Source organism: Scyliorhinus torazame, chromosome 31 (genome assembly GCF_047496885.1).
Source record: "Scyliorhinus torazame isolate Kashiwa2021f chromosome 31, sScyTor2.1, whole genome shotgun sequence".
Lineage (NCBI taxonomy): Eukaryota > Metazoa > Chordata > Chondrichthyes > Carcharhiniformes > Scyliorhinidae > Scyliorhinus > Scyliorhinus torazame.
In genome coordinates this window covers 6,977,217-6,995,088 of record NC_092737.1, presented here as the reverse complement: position 1 = coordinate 6,995,088, position 17,872 = coordinate 6,977,217, and the positions used below count along the sequence as shown (strand labels likewise).

Sequence of the window (17,872 nt, the reverse complement as noted above, 5' to 3'; positions counted from 1 at the left end):
CTCTCTCGCGCACGCTCTTAATTTCCCCACACGTCGCACAGTGGTTAGCACTGCCACCTCACAGTGCCAGGGACCCGGGTTCAATTCTGACCATGTGACCTCGGGTTACTGTCTGTGCGGAGTCTGCACATTCTCCCATTGTCTGCGTGGGTTTCCTCCGGGTGCTCCGGTTTCCTCCCACAGTCCAAAGGTGTGCAATTTGGGTGGATTGGCCATGCTAAGTTGCCCCTTGGTGTCCAAAAAACTTTGCCTCTTCCTCCCCTTTCCTGACTAAACTTGAACAGCCGAATTGACGTTTGAAGCATTGGTATTGTTTGGTAGCCATTGAAGGCTCTTGGCAGATCCACGTGTTTTTGTGGAATCCGCTGCCAGTGTCCCAAACTCGGGACTGGTCACGTCACGGAGGAAAGCTGGACCTTTGCTTCGATGAAAGTCCTCTTTGGATAAAGGCAATCATTGGATGGGCAGTGAAGGCCACACGACGTGAGTGAGAAGGAGTCGGTGATGCATTCTCTTGGGGACCGTGCACGATGGAATTAAACTGAAGTGCTGGGTTATAATGATCTTGGTGTCAGTCTCAGGCTGGTAGCTTTGTATCGAAGCTTCATTATGTTGGGTATGGGGTATCCGGTGAGTGAACTCCTGCTCCGTTTGGATCCCGTTGCCAGGTCTGGAATGAGTTTGCCTATTCGAGTTTCGCACACAGACCAATCTGTCTTTTTAAGGGTGTGTTTGAGGATTTTTTTATTTTTTTAAAGCCCGTTAGTCTTCTTGAACATGGTTTGTTGGTGTGTCAGTCCGCTCCTGTGGTTTCTGAATGATTTGTTCTTGAAATTCCTTCATCTTTGTTACTATGAGGAGCGGTTGAATAAACTCGGTTTGTTCTCACTGGAACGACGGAGGTTGAGGGGCGACCTGATAGAGGTCTACAAAATTATGAGGGGCATAGACAGAGTGGATAGTCAGAGGCTTTTCCCCAGGGTAGAGGGGTCAATTACTAGGGGGGCAGAGGTTTAAGGTGAGAGGGGCAAGGCTGAGAGGAGATGTACGAGGCAAGTTTTTTTACAGAGGGCAGTGGGTGCCTGGAACACGCTACCGGAGGAGGTGGTGGAAGCAGGGACGATAGTGACATTTAAGGGGCATCTTGACAAATACATGAATAGGATGGGAATAGAGGAATACGGACCCAGGAAGTGCAGAAGATTTTAGTTTAGTCGGGCAGCATGGTCGGCACGGGCTTGGAGGGCCGAAGGGACTGTTCCTGTGCTGTACATTTCTTTGTTCTTTGTTTGGCAGGCCGGAGACCTCAAACCTTCTCCTGTGCCCGTCACGGCCCCAGGTCTCTCTTGGGGGCAGACTCGAGTGTCTTCCCCGACATTCATGGCACTGGAGTGACCGGATTCCTCAGGTCTCTGGTCCTGACTGTCACGTAGTCGGTTCGGTCGATCTTGGATATTGCCTGGATGTCCTGAAGCATTTCCTTTGATCGCAAGGTAAGGATTGGTTGGGGTTGGCCTTCTGAACTCCATGCTTTCCAATGGTGGCGCTCGATGGGCACGATTGCCTCCTACCCCGGTATTGAAATCACTGAAGTGCGATCTCCGACTGAGAGAGCTGCATCTGGGTTTCATTCACTGCGTCTTTGGTGTTGACGGTAGGTGTTTACACGAGGATTGCTGATGAAGATCTGCGAGTTGACGGGTTTTTACAGACAGATTCACTGGAAATGCTTTAACTGTTGCAGGGTTTACAAGGCAATTCACTGGAATGTAATTCTCCCTTGCATCCACAAAGTGAACAGGAGACTGATCTTCTCTTTCTTACGCCATCCACTTCCCTTAGCCAACTACATGTGATGTGTTCTCTTTAGTTAACCCGCCTGTGCAAATCCTTAATATTAGAGGATGGCAGAGAAAAAATATTCATTTGAAGTGCTTTCTTCTTCCGAACATATTTCAATGCCTTTTAGAGTCACAAATGTTTTTATAGCAGCGCGGGGGAGCTGTGGTCGGCAACAACCCCTCGTCTGTTTAATTGTGAAAATGGTCGGTGGGTTTCTAAAACCCGTCACCTGCGAGGAGCAGAAACTGTCCCATGGCCGCAGGGTCGCTAACCCTAATTGAAGAACTCGTTAACAGCCAGCAAGGCTGGGATGGGCCGAATGGCCTCCCTGGGCTGAGATTCCTGACAGTCGGGCGCTACCAACAAAATCTACGGTGGACACCAATGCTGCCTGCTCGCGACCAAGCAGCATTGCTGCCCCACGGGACCATGAGCTTGCTCCCCGGTTAGGCCGGTGTGCACAGACCCGTGTTCTGAGATGGGAGAATTTGCTGTACCGTACACTCGGTGCTGCTTCCTTCACGCCAGACGGCTGCTTCGTGCCTCGTTGGCACTTCTGCTCCTCGCTGATATGAACGTCCAACTGCCTGTCTGTAAGAACTGGAATAGGAATCCTGACTGCTGAATGCTGGCCGACTGGACCGTATAGTTTTATAGGTTGTGAAATATTTACTCTCCCTTCCTGCCCCACCTGCTCTTGTGCCACTTTGCCTTGAGTTGGCATTGCCCACAGGACAGGATTTTGTGATGTTCAAATGACCGTTCAACACCGCGCAATATTCAAGGTACTTCCGGTGGGTGCAGTTGATTCCACGATGGCAGGGTTTGCCCAGAATGCGCTCAATTTTTCACAAGGCCAGGGAGTGCCCAAGGAGAGAGACCCTGACTCAATCGGGTTGTGAAGTTTTTGAAGACTTCAAGTTGATTGTGGATAATGTCTGCCTGGACTTTCAAAGCTTTTATTAAGAGACCTCCAGGATTGGTGACCTGATTGCATATTGTGGGATTAGGGGTAATCTTCTGTGCTGGACTGAGAGCTGGCTGGAAGCCACGATACAGAAAGTGATGAGTTAGTGGCTCGGATTCTGCTTGGAGACTGGTTGGCACTGGTGTAACGTGGGGATTGGTGTTAACATGTTGCTATTTGGCTATTTCATTAAAGGCCTAGAGTGGGTGTAATGAGAATGGACCAATTCAATTTTGACGGCCTCGCGGCGTGGGGGTCTGAGGCCCTCGCGGCGTGAGGATTTGGACCAGTTGCAGAGTCGAATCACGAGATTAATTCTCGGTCTAAAACACGAAGCCACCCGTTTAGACTAGAGTATTGTCTTGTTGACTGCGGAGAAATGTAGGCGTGGGTGATTTGATTAAGGTTTATATCGTGAAAGAAGACCCAACGGTTGGTACGTAGAGGCGGGACTAGGTTAGATGTGGAGAACAGTGAAACAGGCTGTCCTCTCGTGCAGTGACTGCTGATTGGCTGAATATCTGTTTGATACTTTTGGCTGGAGTGGAAATCCAATCTCCAGATGGAGATCCTGAAATTGAAATCGGCGTTGGTGTGATCGCTTCGACTTGTTCCAGTTTCCTGATGGGAGCCATGGTATCTCATAGTTTTCATCCCTGCCCGTCGATTCGACACTGAGTGGGAGGGGAGTGTCTGATGCACTTGCAGCAATATCGGATAGGCCGGCTGGCCCATTGGGCCTGTACCTGTCCTTCCTTTTCTGATGTTGGAGACCCATTTTAAGGGTGCAAAACTAGCTTAAATTAACTAGCATTGCACACACTGGGTCTCTACCCCTCATAATCCCTCCATTAGACCCTCCTGAACCCCTGGGCCCCTCTCTTCTGACCTCGCCGTTATGCTCTGTGGAGTCGATGTAGAAGCTTGCAAATCGGGTCTTTGAAGGGATGCCAAGATTACAATGTTGCCCTTATTGGTGGAAGACATTGGTTTTGCCCGTATGTGACTGGTTTAGCCCGTATATGACTGTAGTCCAATGCTTGAGTTAGCACATCCTGGGAAGTGGCTTCGAAAGCTTTAGCCTTCGGGTAGGACCACAGTGGTTGCAGCAGACCCTGGCGGGGGGCCAGTGGGTAATGGACAGCGCTGCGTTCTCCCGGTCCTGGAAGGAATGTTTTACTGCCAGACCATGGTGCAAGCTCCTGAACTACATCCACCACCATTCTTGTACCGCAGCTGGCAACCTGAACGACAACTTCCCTTCAGTGACGTGCGCCTGCCGCCTCCTGCAGATTTCAGCAAAGAGATCAGTGAAGGAGATGAAGTTGAGGTAAGAAACATGTAGCTATTTTTTAAAATTGCTAATGTTCAACCGTTATGTTAACTGTTGGAGAGATCTTTCTGCTAGCTCCCTCGCTGCACGCCCCCGCCCCCACCCAAAACAGCACAGCTTGCTTGTGGAGACTGCACTGATTTAACTGAACTTAAAATGGGACTTTGATTCCCTGCAATAGGGGAAAAAGTTCTGTTGGATCATTGCTGATTATTCATCTGTATCCAGTCACCCACATTGAATTTGCAAGCCATGCTACTGTCCTGACTGACCAGAGGCAATAGTTTCTCTCAATCGGTCCTTTCTGAATCCTTTGAGCTCCTTGAACGCCTCAGTTAGATCACCCCTTTCTCTTCTACACACTAGGGAATACCCGGCCAGTTTGTGGAAACTGTCCTAATTGAACTCTTTGTCCCTGGTACCAGTCAATCCGCCCCCCCCCCCCCCCCCCCCCCCCCCCGCCCCCCCCGCCCCCCACGACCAATATCTCCTGGGGTGTGATATTCCAAACAGGACTCAGTTACTCCAGAGGTTGTCTGACCTGAACTGTGTAGCATAGTTTCCACCGCTTGGTAATCCAGTCTCTTGGAGATGCGGCCGATATTCCCTTGGCTGCTACCATTAGGTTTTGTACCTGTTCATTAGCTTTTAATGTTCTGCAGATGGGATGCAGGAATCCCTGTGTTTTGCTGGCGATGTGCCTGGAGCAATAACCTGTTTTGCCATTGCTCATTGCAAGAGGATTGGTGTATGTGAATCAAGAAGTCTTGTTACAATTGTATAAGGGAATAGTGTAGATGGGCTTTAGAGTGGTTTCACAGGTCGGCGCAACATAGAGGTTCGAAGGGCCTGTACTGCGCTGTTATGCTCTATGTACCCCACAACCCAAAGATTATCATCCTAGATTATCATAGAATTTACAGTGCAGAAGGAGGCCATTCGGCCCATCGAGTCTGCACCGGCTCTTGGAAAGAGCACCCTACCCAAGGTCAACACCTCCCCCCTACCCCATAACCCAGTAACCCCACCCAACACTAAGGGCAATTTTGGACACTAAGGGCAATTTATCATGGCCAATCCACCCAACCTGCACATCTTTGAACTGTGGGAGGAAACCGGAGCACCCGGAGGAAACCCACGCACCCACTGGGAGGATGTGCAGACTCCGCACAGACAGTGACCCAAGCCGGAATCGAACATGGGACCCTCGAGCTGTGAAGCAATTGCGCTATCCACAATGCTACCGTGCTGCAGGATAGGTGGATTGAACACGCTAAATTGCCCCTTAATTGGAAAAAATGAATTGGGTACGCTAAATTTGGGCAGGACGGTGGCGCAGTGGGTTAGTCCTGCTGCCTCACGGCGCCAAGGTCCCAGATTCGATCCCGGCCCTGGGTCACTGTCCGTGTGGAGTTTGCACATTCTCCCCGTGTCTGTGTGGGTCTCGCCCCCACGACCCAAAGATGTGCAGGCTGGGTGGATTGGCCACGCTAAATTGCCCCTTAATTGGAAAAAATGAATTGAGTACTCTAAATTTATATTTAAAAAAAAAAAAAAAAAAAGATTCTGAGGGGGTTTGACAAGGATTCGGACGAGAAGACATTTCTTCACTCCAGAGTTGGGAATCTTTGATTCTAGATGCTCCATCGTTGAATGAATTTATCTCGGGCTGGGATAGACAGATTTGGGGTATCTCGGAATCGAGGGATAGGGGAAGCGGACGGACAAGTGGATTTGTGAAACCCATGATCTTATTGGATGGTGGAGCAGGCTCTACTGCTAGAACCATAGAATTGCTGCACTGCAGACGAAGGCCTTTCGATCCATCGAGTCTGCACCGGCCCTCTGAAATAACACCCTACCCAGGCCCCCCCCCCCCGTCCTATCCCTGTAACCCCACCTAACCTGCGCACCTCTCTCTGTGTGTTCTTGTATACTGCTGCATTGTAACACCGTGGCTGCTTTCTCACTAATTTATTGCTGCCCTGGTGGCACTGGCTCCTGACACGCACACATGATGTGACAGAGGCTGGGATTGATGCTCTCCTGGACGTCATCGCAGAATGTCGTTTGTGCATAGCAACGTTTTGCATGTCAACTGAGAGGGGGGCAAATTTACAGGTAACCCAAATGCTAGATATCGTTGGTGACCGTTTTGCGAGAGTTGACGCAGGCATGGTGGCCAAATGGTCGACTGCGTTGTTCGAAGTTTTACATTTCTTGTGTGGGGGACACAACCAAGTCTCATGTTTAAAAAATTTGGTCAAGTGGATGTCCAGTGAAGCAAAACTTGTACAAAATCCATGTCTGTGATCACTATAACGTTCCAGTTTACTCGCGAGCCAACGAAAATGAACCCTGTGGATGGTGGATGGCACGGGTCCGGATGATGAAGGGAGATGTAAGTATTTGTTTTGCGATTGTTTTGGAGCCAGACTTTGGCGGGGGGGGGGAAGAGCGCAAGTAAAGCAGCTCTTCAAACAAAAACAAATCCACTTGCGACTACGGTGGTTAAAATAGCGGTTGTACATAAATGCTAAATTCCAGCGGATTGCAAAATCGGAAACCCAGGCCTCTTATTTGCCTCGCTCATTCAGTCTTGTAAATAATTCTGCTGGGCATTGCGGACACTTGAGATGCCTAAATGGCTGACGACTCGCCCAAATGAGCGTCCACTGCCTGCCCATCGTATTGGAGGCTTCAGCATTTGTTCGAGCCCGAGGTCCGATTTATTTTGATTACCGCCAAATATTGTCCTCTTTTATTTCTACTCTATCCATCCTAAATATTTTGCCGTCGGGAATGTTTGCAAAAGGGGTTTGGCGCCACCACGCCGAGAGCAATCAAGGCAACTCTGGTGTGGCTAAATTCAACAAAGATGTTGATGTAGCCCCGTTCCTTAGTGGTTCAGGTCCTCGATGAGGTGCTGTGAATCTATCTGAATTTCAGTGCTTGTAATATAGGAATGGCGTGTTGGGTTGAAATTTTAATTCAACATTAGCCTTCCTGTAATATCCCTATTAGTTGCTGAATTTCTTTGTTTTCTTTGCTACCTGCACGATAGTTGTTTCAATCTTAACCTTGCCCAAGAATTTTTGGATGCAAGTCACGCTGTCATTCAGCCTCCAGAATGTGTTTCCTGACTGAAATATTATTCTTTAAAAAGCCATTGTTAAGAATGTACTTCATACAGGCCATTCCTCTCCAGAGCTGACCCCGAGGAATTTCAACACCCATTCCAAGTCATTCTCGGATGCTGAATCAGTGAGACATCCTGGTACGTGGCCACCCTCTGTCTTGTCTGACGTAGACAGTTGGGAGTCAATAACTCCAGTTACCTATTTGCTTTTCTACCTCACGAATGAGAGATGCATTTAAGGGGAGTCTTGATAAGTCCACATGGAAGAATGGAATCGGTCACGAAGATTTGATTTTGAAGAATTTGGGTGGTTTGTGTGCAGTGTAAACTCCCGTGCACTGTACCGTCTCTGTAATTCAGACCATTCCCAAGGGCTTGCAATAAAAAGCTCAAGATGGATGGGAATTCCTGTGTGTGTGTGTGCGAGAAGCAGAGCTTTCCATAACATCTTGGTTTGTTCTATTCCAGAAAGCCAGCTGAGGAAGGAGGGATACTGCCAATCTTTGTTCAGTTGGACATTTATTTACAAAGTCAAACATTACGGGCGTGTACCTCCAAATTCATAGTATCAGTTGGAGTCTCTTTGATTGAAGTCCTCCACTTGCATACCAGTTGTGTAGGGGGGGGGTGAATGTTTGTACACCAAGAGCTTGAGTTTGTATGCTGCCTTTATGTTTCAGTTTTACGTGATAGAGTACGCCGCATGCGATGCCACATACAATGAGATTGTCACGATGGAGAGGCTTCGTCCTGTCAATCCCAACAAGACTGCCACCAAGACCACGTTCCACAAATACGCCATCCCAGTGCCAGAGGACCTGAAAGAAGCGTGAGTCTAGCTTGAAACAGTTGTATGGTGTTGGGCGGGGAGTAAGTCTTTAGCTTAGCACGGTCATTGTGTTTTGGGTTGGTGAACTGGTGCCGATGTTTGCCTTTGATTGGACAATTGCTGGTCAAGAAGCAGTGTCAGCGAGGCCCATCGATAAACTGTTTTGAAAAGTAGCCCATTCAGCCCCTCGCCCCCGTGGCCATTTCTGTAATGTAGGGAGATTACCAAATGCTAATGCAAGGGTGCAAACGTAATACCAGGACCTAATAGATTGTTTTTGGCCTTTATTTCAAGGGGGGGGGGGGTGAGATTCAGAAATTATTCCGTGTTTCATGCCGTTATATCGTGGCTGATCTGTATCTTAACCCCATCAACCCACCTTGGTCCAATAAGGTTAGCACAGTTACTTCACAGGGACCTGGGTTCGATTCCCGGCTTGGGTCACTGTCTGTGCGGAGTCTGCACGTTCTCCCCGTGTCTGCGTGGGTTTCCTCCGGGTGCTCCGGTTTCTTCCCACAATCCCCGAAAGACGTGCTTGTTGGGTGAATTGGACATTCTGAATTCTCCCTCAGAACAGGCGCCGGAATGTGGCGGCTCGGGGATTTTCACAGTAACTTCATTGCAGTGTTAATGTGAGCCTACCTGGGACAATAAAGATCATTATTATTATTATTAATAAGCCTTAACCTCCTTACCCAGCAAAAAACAATCTCAGTTTTGACATTTTCGATTGATTCCAGCTCCTTGTGTTCACCACTTCTGAATGGCCTGCCGAAGTTTTAAGATTATGCATGTTTGTTCCCCCCCCAAAATCGAGAGAACTCCATTAATTAATCTTGAACGCATCAATCAGCCTTCTCCTTTAATCTCTCTCACTTGAGAAGATACCAACCTAGTCGCTGTAATCTTTCCTCACTTTAACTTTTTATTTTAGCCCAGGATCATTCTGGTGAACCTGCACGGCGTTTGTTCCAAGGCCAATATCTCTCCTTCCTAGGCTGTGAAGGCCCAGAACAGAACCCAGTTACTCCCGCTGGGGGGGTCTGACTGAGACCCTGTACCACTGAAGCATCACTCATCCTCTTTTGTGTTTCAGTCTCCCCTCGAGACGCAGGCTGACATTGCATTTTGGATTGATTTTTGTACCTGTCCGCTGGGTTTTGTGTGTGTCTGGACACCTCAATCCCTTTGTTGCTCCTGAAGTCCCATCAGTATGTTTCTGTCCGATCCAGGGTCATTTCTCCATGTTGGCCTCCACCTGCCGCACTCTTGTCCTACTCGCTGAGCTTAAGTTCTGCATGGGAATGACATGTCGGGATGTGAATGGTGAGCCTTGGCTCCATAGCATACACAGACATAGAATTTACAGTGCCGAAGGAGGCTATTTGGCCCATCGAGTCTGCACCGGCTCATGGAAAGAGCACCTCAATTCAGACCACACCTCCCCCTATCCCCGTTACCCAGTAACCTCACCTAAGTAAGGGCAACGTAGCATGGCCAATCCACCTAACCTGCACATCTTTGGACGGTGGGAGGAAACCGGAGCACCCGGAGGAAACCCACGCACACACTGGGAGAACGTGCAGACAGTGACCCAAGCCGGGAATCGAACCTGGAACCCTGGAGCGGTGAAGCAACTGTGATAACCACTATGCTACCGTGCTGCCCTTACTCATCCCTGATGGTGTTTCCACCTTCACTCTGCTCCCAGCAGCCTGCGATATGAATTAGGCACAGCTCAGTGACTGGTGCACTCTCCTCCCAAATCAGAAGGCTGTCGATTCAATCCCCATTCCAGAGACCTGTGCACAAAATGTAGGCGAGCGCACTAGTACAGGACTGAGGAAGTGTTCACTGTCAGTGGTGTCATTTTTTTTTTGTGTGTGTGGATGAAATGTTAAACTGAGGCCCCGTTGCCCTCTGTAAAGACCGCACGGCCAATATCTTTGAAAGAGCCAGGGGGGTACTCCGTGTCCTGGCCAACATTGGGGCTGGTTTAGCACAGTGGGCTAAACAGCAGGCTTGTAATGCAGAACAATGCCAGCAGCGCGGGTTCAATTCCCGTACGGGCCTCCCCGAGCAGGCGCCGGAATGTGGCGACTAGGGGTTTTTCACAGTAGCGTCATTGAAGCCGACTTGTGACAATAAGCGATTATTATTATCCCTCAAGCAACAGCACAAAAATGGATTCTGTTAGTTATCACGGTGTTTATGGGATCTTGCTGTGCACAGATTGGCTGCTGCGTTTCCTACCCAAGAGCAGTGACTGTCTTCGGAAGTGTTTTATTGGCTATAAAGTGCTTTTGAATATCCTGAAGCAGTGAGCGATGCTGTAGCAACAAGTCTTTTATTGTACATTGAGATTATTCTTCCTTCTCTCCCTCTCTCTTCCGCCACCCCAAAAATGTTTCTCCTTTCTGCAGCTGTGCCAACGAGAACGCTCACAAGGATTTCAAAAAAGCTGTTGGAGCGGACTCTATCGTCTACAACAGCAGCAGTGGCAAGCTGGTCCTCCTGGTGAGCAGAGTGCCAATTCCGTCTCGCGCACACCGTTCGGCCAGCTCTTTAATATCCATTCAGCACCTGACTTGCTTTGAGTCTTGGATCCTTCCTCTGCCTTGGTACTCTCTCTCTCGCACTTTCTTTGACCAGTGTGGCCGATCAAATGAGGGGACACGCTGTGTTTTGCGTCACCTTTAGAGCTGAGCTGTGGTAGGCCAGGGTGGGCCCCGAGATTGATCCCTCCTGCCTGTTGATCTAATTCCAGGCACACCGCTTTAGGGGAAATTAGCCAAGGTTCCCCCTCCTGTGTTGCAACACGTCTTGTGGTTAGGCATACAGTGAGAACAGGGGCCAGTTCAACTGAGATGCCCTTTGCGGTTGAATAGCTGGACATGTTGTGGGGGGTGGGCGGCCACAGCTGAATGGGTGACTTTGATGGAAGTTATCCTCCCAATTTTCGTATCGGCCCTTCCTTCGCAATCGATGGATCAAAATTCGGGATCTTCCTCCCTAACAGCACTGTGGGTGTACCTACGCCACGTGGACTGCAGCGGTTCGATAAGGCGGCTCACCACCACCTTGATGATGGCGGGGAAGGGCAATAAAAACACTGGCCTCCCCAGTCATGCCCAAATCCCATGAAAGTATTAATTGAGAAAAGTACTTGAGGGCATCCAGTACCTGTTGTACTGTTTGAATGAAGAGAAGTCAGTCCCTTCAGGAATGGAGAGACAAGACTATTGCACGGTAGCACAAATGGATAGCACTGTGGCTTCACAGCGCCAGGGTCCCGGGTTCGATTCCCCGCTGGGTCACTGTCTGTGTGGAGGCTGTGCGTTCTCCCCGTGTCTGCGTGGGTTTCCTCCGGGTGCTCCGGTTTCCTCCCACAGTCCAAAGACGTGCAGGTTAGGTGGATTAGCGTTGATAAATTGCCCTTAGTAACCAAAAAGGTTAGGAGGGGTTATTGTGTTACGTGGATAGGGTGGAAGTGAGGGCTTAAGTGGGTCGGTGCAGACTCGATGGGCCAAATGGCCTCCTTCCTGCACTAAGTTCTAAAATAATCTCACAGATAGAAAATGGTGCATCCTTCGAAAGTGCAAGGTAAGTTTCATTTTTCTTCCCTGAAGATGTGGATTGAAGAAAGATATTTTCCATACCACATGATATATCCCTCATTCTTGTTAATATGGAGGATATTGATTAAGTGCCATGAGCACATATAAAGAGGGATTGCTGTTATACTGGGTTAATAGGTAGAAGGCAGAGACGTATGTAATGCGCTCTGGAAATGAAGTAACTATCACAAAAAGGATTTCATACATTAACATCTGGCTTGAAATCCATTTTTCAGATTTATTTTTGGGGAAGCTTCCCATTCACGTACGACTTAACTGTCGGGTTTTCGATGGCTTAACGTTGTTTATTTGTAGAAGTGCTTGCAGTGTGCTGTTTATTTATTCTCGCAATATGGGTGTTGCTGGTACGGCCAGCCCTAACTGAGCCACTTGCCAATCCCATTTCCGAGGACATTTCATTGCTGTGGGTCTGGAGTCACGTGTAGGCCAGACCAGGTAAGGACGGCAGATTTTGTTCTCTAAAGGGCATTAGTGAACCAGATGGGTTTTCAACAACAATTAGGTGGTTTCTTGATCACCATTACTGAGACTCTGCATTGGAGATGGAGCAATTAACTAAATTTCAGTTCCCGAGCTGCCATGGTGGGATTTGCGGACTGAATGTGGGAGATAATGTAGAGTGGCTTATCTGCGTGAAGTGAAATCCGATTTTCAAAGCTGTTGGTAGGACCCGTATGACTGGGATAGGCCTTTCCCCAGGGTAGAGGGGTCAATTACTAGGGGGCATAGGTTTAAGGTGCGAGGGGCAAGGTTTAGAGGAGATGTACGAGGCAAGTTTTTTACACAGAGGGTAGTGGGTGCCTGGAACTCGCTGTCGGAGGAGGTGGTGGAAGCAGGGACAATAGTGACGTTTAAGGGGCATCTTGACAAATACATGAATAGGATGGGAATAGAGGGATACGGACCTAGGAAGTGTAGGAGATTGTAGTTTAGTCGGGCAGCATGGTCGGCACGGGCTTGGAGGGCCGAAGGGCCTGTTCCTGTGCTGCACTTTTCTTTGTTCTTTGACCCTTTTTTTTGTCTGAAAGCAGCACTGAAACATCCTACCCTTGTCAGTCGAAATATAGTACATTCCGAAATTCTTTTCTTTGTAAACAAAATACCTTTCCAAATGAAATATGCTCGCACACTTTCTGCTTGCCTCCCTCTTGCCAGCGCTCTCCTGCTTGCTGGAGCGAGAGAGAGTGTGAGGGGGGGGGGGGGGGGGGGGGAGAAAGAGTTGGCGAGCCAGAAAGGCTACTACAAAATGGCGACCATCCGGTCACTCTGACGTTGGCCGGCAACACACATCCAACAATAAGTGCATGTACTGGCCTCATATCTGCAACGTTAAACCTGAGGCAACTTAAAACTGGTTTAAGATACTCAATGGACTATCCACTCTAATGTTGTGTCAGGAAACAGCAGTGTCCCCGCCATTGTTTTCCTGCCACTCCTCTTAACCAGAGTGGACTGCACAAAACGCTCCACGGGCTGGAGACCGCGAATAAAAACAGAAAATGCTGAAAGTACCTGATGGATCAGGCCGGATAGGAACGTAGCCGACGTTTCGGGTCTATCATCTGCCATTGGAACTGGCAGTGTGGGATTTAACCGGTTTGAAACCAGTGCAGATACCAAAAAACAAACTAGTGTACGTGGAGGGTAGAACAAAGTGGGAGGTCTGTGCTGGGGAGGGTGGGAGAGATTCAGTGACCAATTGGAGGATGGTGAATTGTGATGGAAGCTGACCGTTGCACCGTTCTGAGGTTCTTAACCTCAAAACTAGCTCCATGCCCCAAAAATAGATGGAAACTTAAATACGGTGCAGTGTCTCGCGTGAGAGTTTAAAAAAAAAAATTGCCAAGTATCTGAGAGTAATGGAAGTTCTAATGTATCTGTTACAGTCCATTAATGAGTCGACCGTGAAGCGTGCAGGCTTGCTGAGCGACATGCACTTCCGCAGTATTCGCACCAAGCTGATGCTGATGTCCCGAAACGAGGAGGCTACGAAACACCTGGAGGTGAGCGAGGCTGGCTGGAGAGGAGGGGTGCAGGCCTGAGGGTCTCGACTTAGTAGCTTCATATTGTCCCCTGTGGCCCGAGTGGTTCTGACACTGGACTGGCGAGCTGGATGTTGTGTTCGTCCCCGCAAAGTGTGAACCGCGGGCTCGCGCAAAGAGCTACGATTGGGAAAGTACAGCAACAAATTGCATTTACCTGGTGCCCGTGACATGGTGAGCGATCCTCAATGTTTCGTCCTGTCCTTGCCAGACACAGATTGGCACCAAACTGTTTAAGGAGACATTGGTGCAGTAGGTTTTGAAAGAGAAATTGAGGGGTTTAGGAAGGGCATCCCAGAGCGGAGGACCCGGCCTCCTGAAGGCGGGCGTGGCCGTCAGTGGCGGGAGGATTAGAATTGGGGTTGCACAAGACAGAATTGGAGGAGTGCTGGTGTTTGTAGGGGTGGGATAGGGTGGCAGTATGCTGGGGTGGGATTCAACGATAAGAGGCCCTGTAAATGAGCCAGCATGGGCGATGGGGGAACTGGACTTGGTGTGAGGTAGAATACAGCAGCAGGGTTTCTCCGAGCAAAGTCTGAGCGAATGTACTTGAAGGTGAATGGTGTGTAACCTCCGTCACTCAGGACACTGTTGACTGTCTGCATCCTTGACAATTGAGCATAGACTTTTGCCAGTGCCGCCTTCGCTCCATGAACAAATCCCCTGCTCGTCGAAGCAACAATTTACTGCAGAGTCCAAGCCCAATTGGGCATCAGATGGAGACTTTCACCCCAACAGTCGGGGCTGGATTTACCCCCAAGGTTCTAAAGGCGGAAAGAGCCAACTGCCCCGTTTCTCTCACAGACCGTCTGCAGACTTGGTGTTGACGTCATCCCCATGATGAACTGTGAGGTTCAGGTCATGGCGAACTGAGACAAACAGTTCAGTGACTCCGTGGCAAAGCACCCAACGCTGTCTTCTTGGGAATGAATGACATCCTGTAGCAATCAGCCAGACCGTCTTGAGTTCAGATTTATTTTGGCTGAATGCAGCGTGGGGGTGCAGATCCCAGTTTGTTTCTGTGGTTCTGTTAATGTGTGCCGTGGAGGTGCCGGGCAAAGCAAGCCCGTGCCAGTTTGAAACCTTGCTCCCATTATTCCCCAAGCTCCCATTATTTCCCAAGCACCTAAAGCCACTGGTACCAAGAGCTCCCAGTTTTCGGATTAAGGCTTTATCGTCCAGTGAGACAAACCTACAAAAATTAAAAAGATAAGCCCCTTTTCCTGACCTGGCAGGCTCGAAAGTTCAAGCAGGACGTACTTGTGAATGAGGAAGGAACCATGCACACTGGTCTCGGGATGCCTGGGCTCCTGTTTGCCAGGTTCTTCGGGCTGTTTATGGGGTTCTGGAATGCTATTTGGACCTGGATGGGGTCAGCCACATATTTAGGGATACAACTCACAGGGACCCGTGAAAGGAGAAAGATCAAAGAGAAACGTTGAGGGTGTTACAGGTCAGTTTGATGTCTTTAGGTTCTGACTTCAAACAGTGTGGGGTAGTGTCTCTCTCTCCCTCCCCGTCTCCCTCTCTCCCTCCCCGTCTCCCTCTCTCCCTCCCCGTCTCCCTCTCTCCCTCCCCGTCTCCCTCTCTCCCTCCCCGTCTCCCTCTCTCCCTCCCCGTCTCCCTCTCTCCCTCCCCGTCTCCCTCTCTCCCTCCCCGTCTCCCTCTCTCCCTCCCCGTCTCCCTCTCTCCCTCCCCGTCTCCCTCTCTCCCTCCCCGTCTCCCTCTCTCCCTCCCCGTCTCCCTCTCTCCCTCCCCGTCTCCCTCTCTCCCTCCCCGTCTCCCCTCTCTCCCTCCCCGTCTCCCTCTCTCCCTCCCGTCTCCCTCTCCCTCCCCGTCTCCCTCTCTCCCTCCCCGTCTCCCTCTCTCCCTCCCCGTCTCCCTCTCTCCCTCCCCGTCTCCCTCTCTCCCTCCCCGTCTCCCTCTCTCCCTCCCCGTCTCCCTCTCTCCCTCCCCGTCTCCCTCTCTCCCTCCCCGTCTCCCTCTCTCCCTCCCCGTCTCCCTCTCTCCCTCCCGTCTCCCTCTCTCCCTCCCCGTCTCCCTCTCTCCCTCCCCGTCTCCCTCTCTCCCTCCCCGTCTCCCTCTCTCCCTCCCCGTCTCCCTCTCTCCCTCCCCGTCTCCCTCTCTCCCTCCCCGTCTCCCTCTCTCCCTCCCCGTCTCCCTCTCTCCCTCCCCGTCTCCCTCTCTCCCTCCCCGTCTCCCCTCTCCTCCCTCCCCGTCTCCCTCTCTCCCTCCCCGTCTCCCTCTCTCCCTCCCCGTCTCCCTCTCTCCCTCCCCGTCTCCCTCTCTCCCTCCCCGTCTCCTCTCTCCCTCCCCGTCTCCCTCTCTCCCTCCCCGTCTCCCTCTCTCTCCCTCCCCGTCTCCCTCTCTCCCTCCCCGTCTCCCTCTCTCCCTCCCCGTCTCCCTCTCTCTCCCTCCCCGTCTCCCTCTCTCCCTCCCGTCTCCCTCTCTCCTCCCCGTCTCCCTCTCTCTCCCTCCCCGTCTCCCTCTCTCCCTCCCGTCTCCCTCTCTCCCTCCCCGTCTCCCTCTCTCCCTCCCCGTCTCCCTCTCTCCCTCCCCGTCTCCCTCTCTCCCTCCCCGTCTCCTCTCTCCCTCCCCGTCTCCCTCTCTCCCTCCCCGTCTCCCTCTCTCCCTCCCCGTCTCCCTCTCTCCCTCCCGTCTCCCTCTCTCCCTCCCCGTCTCCCTCTCTCCCTCCCCGTCTCCCTCTCTCCCTCCCCGTCTCCCTCTCTCCTCCCCGTCTCCCTCTCTCCCTCCCCGTCTCCCTCTCTCCCTCCCCGTCTCCCTCTCTCCTCCCCGTCTCCCTCTCTCCCTCCCCGTCTCCCTCTCTCCCTCCCCGTCTCCCTCTCTCCCTCCCCGTCTCCCTCTCTCCCTCCCGTCTCCCTCTCTCCCTCTCTCCCTCCCCGTCTCCCTCTCTCCCTCTCCCCGTCTCCCTCTCCTCCCTCTCTCCCTCCCCGTCTCCCTCTCTCCCTCCCCCGTCTCCCTCTCTCCCTCCCCGTCTCCCTCTCCCTCTCCCTCTCCCTCCCCCTCTCCCTCTCCCTCTCCCCTCTCCCTCCCCCTCTCCCTCCCCCTCTCCCCTCCCCCTCTCCCTCCCCCTCCCCCTCCCCCTCTCCCTCCCCCTCTCCCTCCCCCTCTCCCTCCCCCTCTCCCTCCCCCTCTCCCTCCCCCTCTCCCTCCCCCTCTCCCTCTCCCCTCTCCTCCCCCTCTCCTCCCCCTCTCCCTCCCCCTCTCCCTCCCCCTCTCCCTCCCCCTCTCCCTCCCCCTCTCCCTCCCCCTCTCCCTCCCCCTCTCCCTCCCCCTCCCCCTCTCCCTCCCCCTCTCCCTCCCCCTCTCCCTCCCCCTCTCCCTCCCCCTCTCCCCTCCCCCTCCCCTCCCCTCCCCCTCCCCCCTCCCCCTCCCCTCCCCTCTCCCCTCCCCCTCCCCCTCCCCCTCTCCCTCCCCCTCTCCCTCCCCCTCTCCTCCCCCTCCCCTCTCCCCTCCCCCTCTCCCTCCCCCTCTCCCTCCCCCTCTCCCTCCCCTCTCCCCTCCCCCTCTCCCTCTCCCTCCCCCTCCCCCTCCCCCTCCCCCTCCCCCTCCCCCTCCCCCTCCCCCTCCCCCTCCCCCTCCCCCTCCTCCCTCCCCCTCTCCCTCCCCCTCTCCCCTCCCTCCCCTCCCCCTCTCCCCTCTCCCTCCCTCCCTCCTCCCTCCCTCCTCCCTCCCTCCCTCCCTCCCTCCCTCCCTCCCTCCCCCTCCCCGTCTCCGCTCTCCCTCCCTCCCCGTCTCCCGCTCTCCCTCCCTCCCCGTCTCCCGCTCTCCCTCCCTCCCCGTCTCCCGCTCTCCCTCCCTCCCCGTCTCCCGCTCTCCCTCCCTCCCCGTCTCCCGCTCTCCCTCCCTCCCCGTCTCCCGCTCTCCTCCCTCTCCCCTCCCCTCTCCTCCCTCCCCGCTCTCCCTCCCTCCCCCGTCTCCCGCTCTCCCTCCCTCCCCCTCCCCTCCCCCTCCCCCTCCCCCTCCTCCCTCCCTCTCCCTCTCGCCCTCCCTCTCCCTCTCGCCCTCCCTCCCCCTCTCCCCCCTCGCCCTCCCCCTCCCCCTCTCGCCCTCTCCCCTCT

The 17,872-nt window shown here is 52.5% G+C and overlaps 1 protein-coding gene across 1 annotated transcript in view; it reads left to right on the top strand.

Annotated features, from left to right (window-relative positions):
• The window catches only part of LOC140404553 (RNA-binding protein FXR1-like), an 89,252-nt gene that overhangs the window by 44,063 nt on the left and 27,317 nt on the right, over positions 1-17,872 (top strand). Inside the window, exons 3-7 of the mRNA XM_072493156.1 lie at positions 4,046-4,141; positions 6,474-6,543; positions 7,962-8,110; positions 10,534-10,627; positions 13,635-13,778. Coding sequence (XP_072349257.1) covers positions 4,046-4,141; positions 6,474-6,543; positions 7,962-8,110; positions 10,534-10,627; positions 13,635-13,778 — 553 coding nt within the window. The remainder of the gene's footprint in view (positions 1-4,045; positions 4,142-6,473; positions 6,544-7,961; positions 8,111-10,533; positions 10,628-13,634; positions 13,779-17,872) is intronic.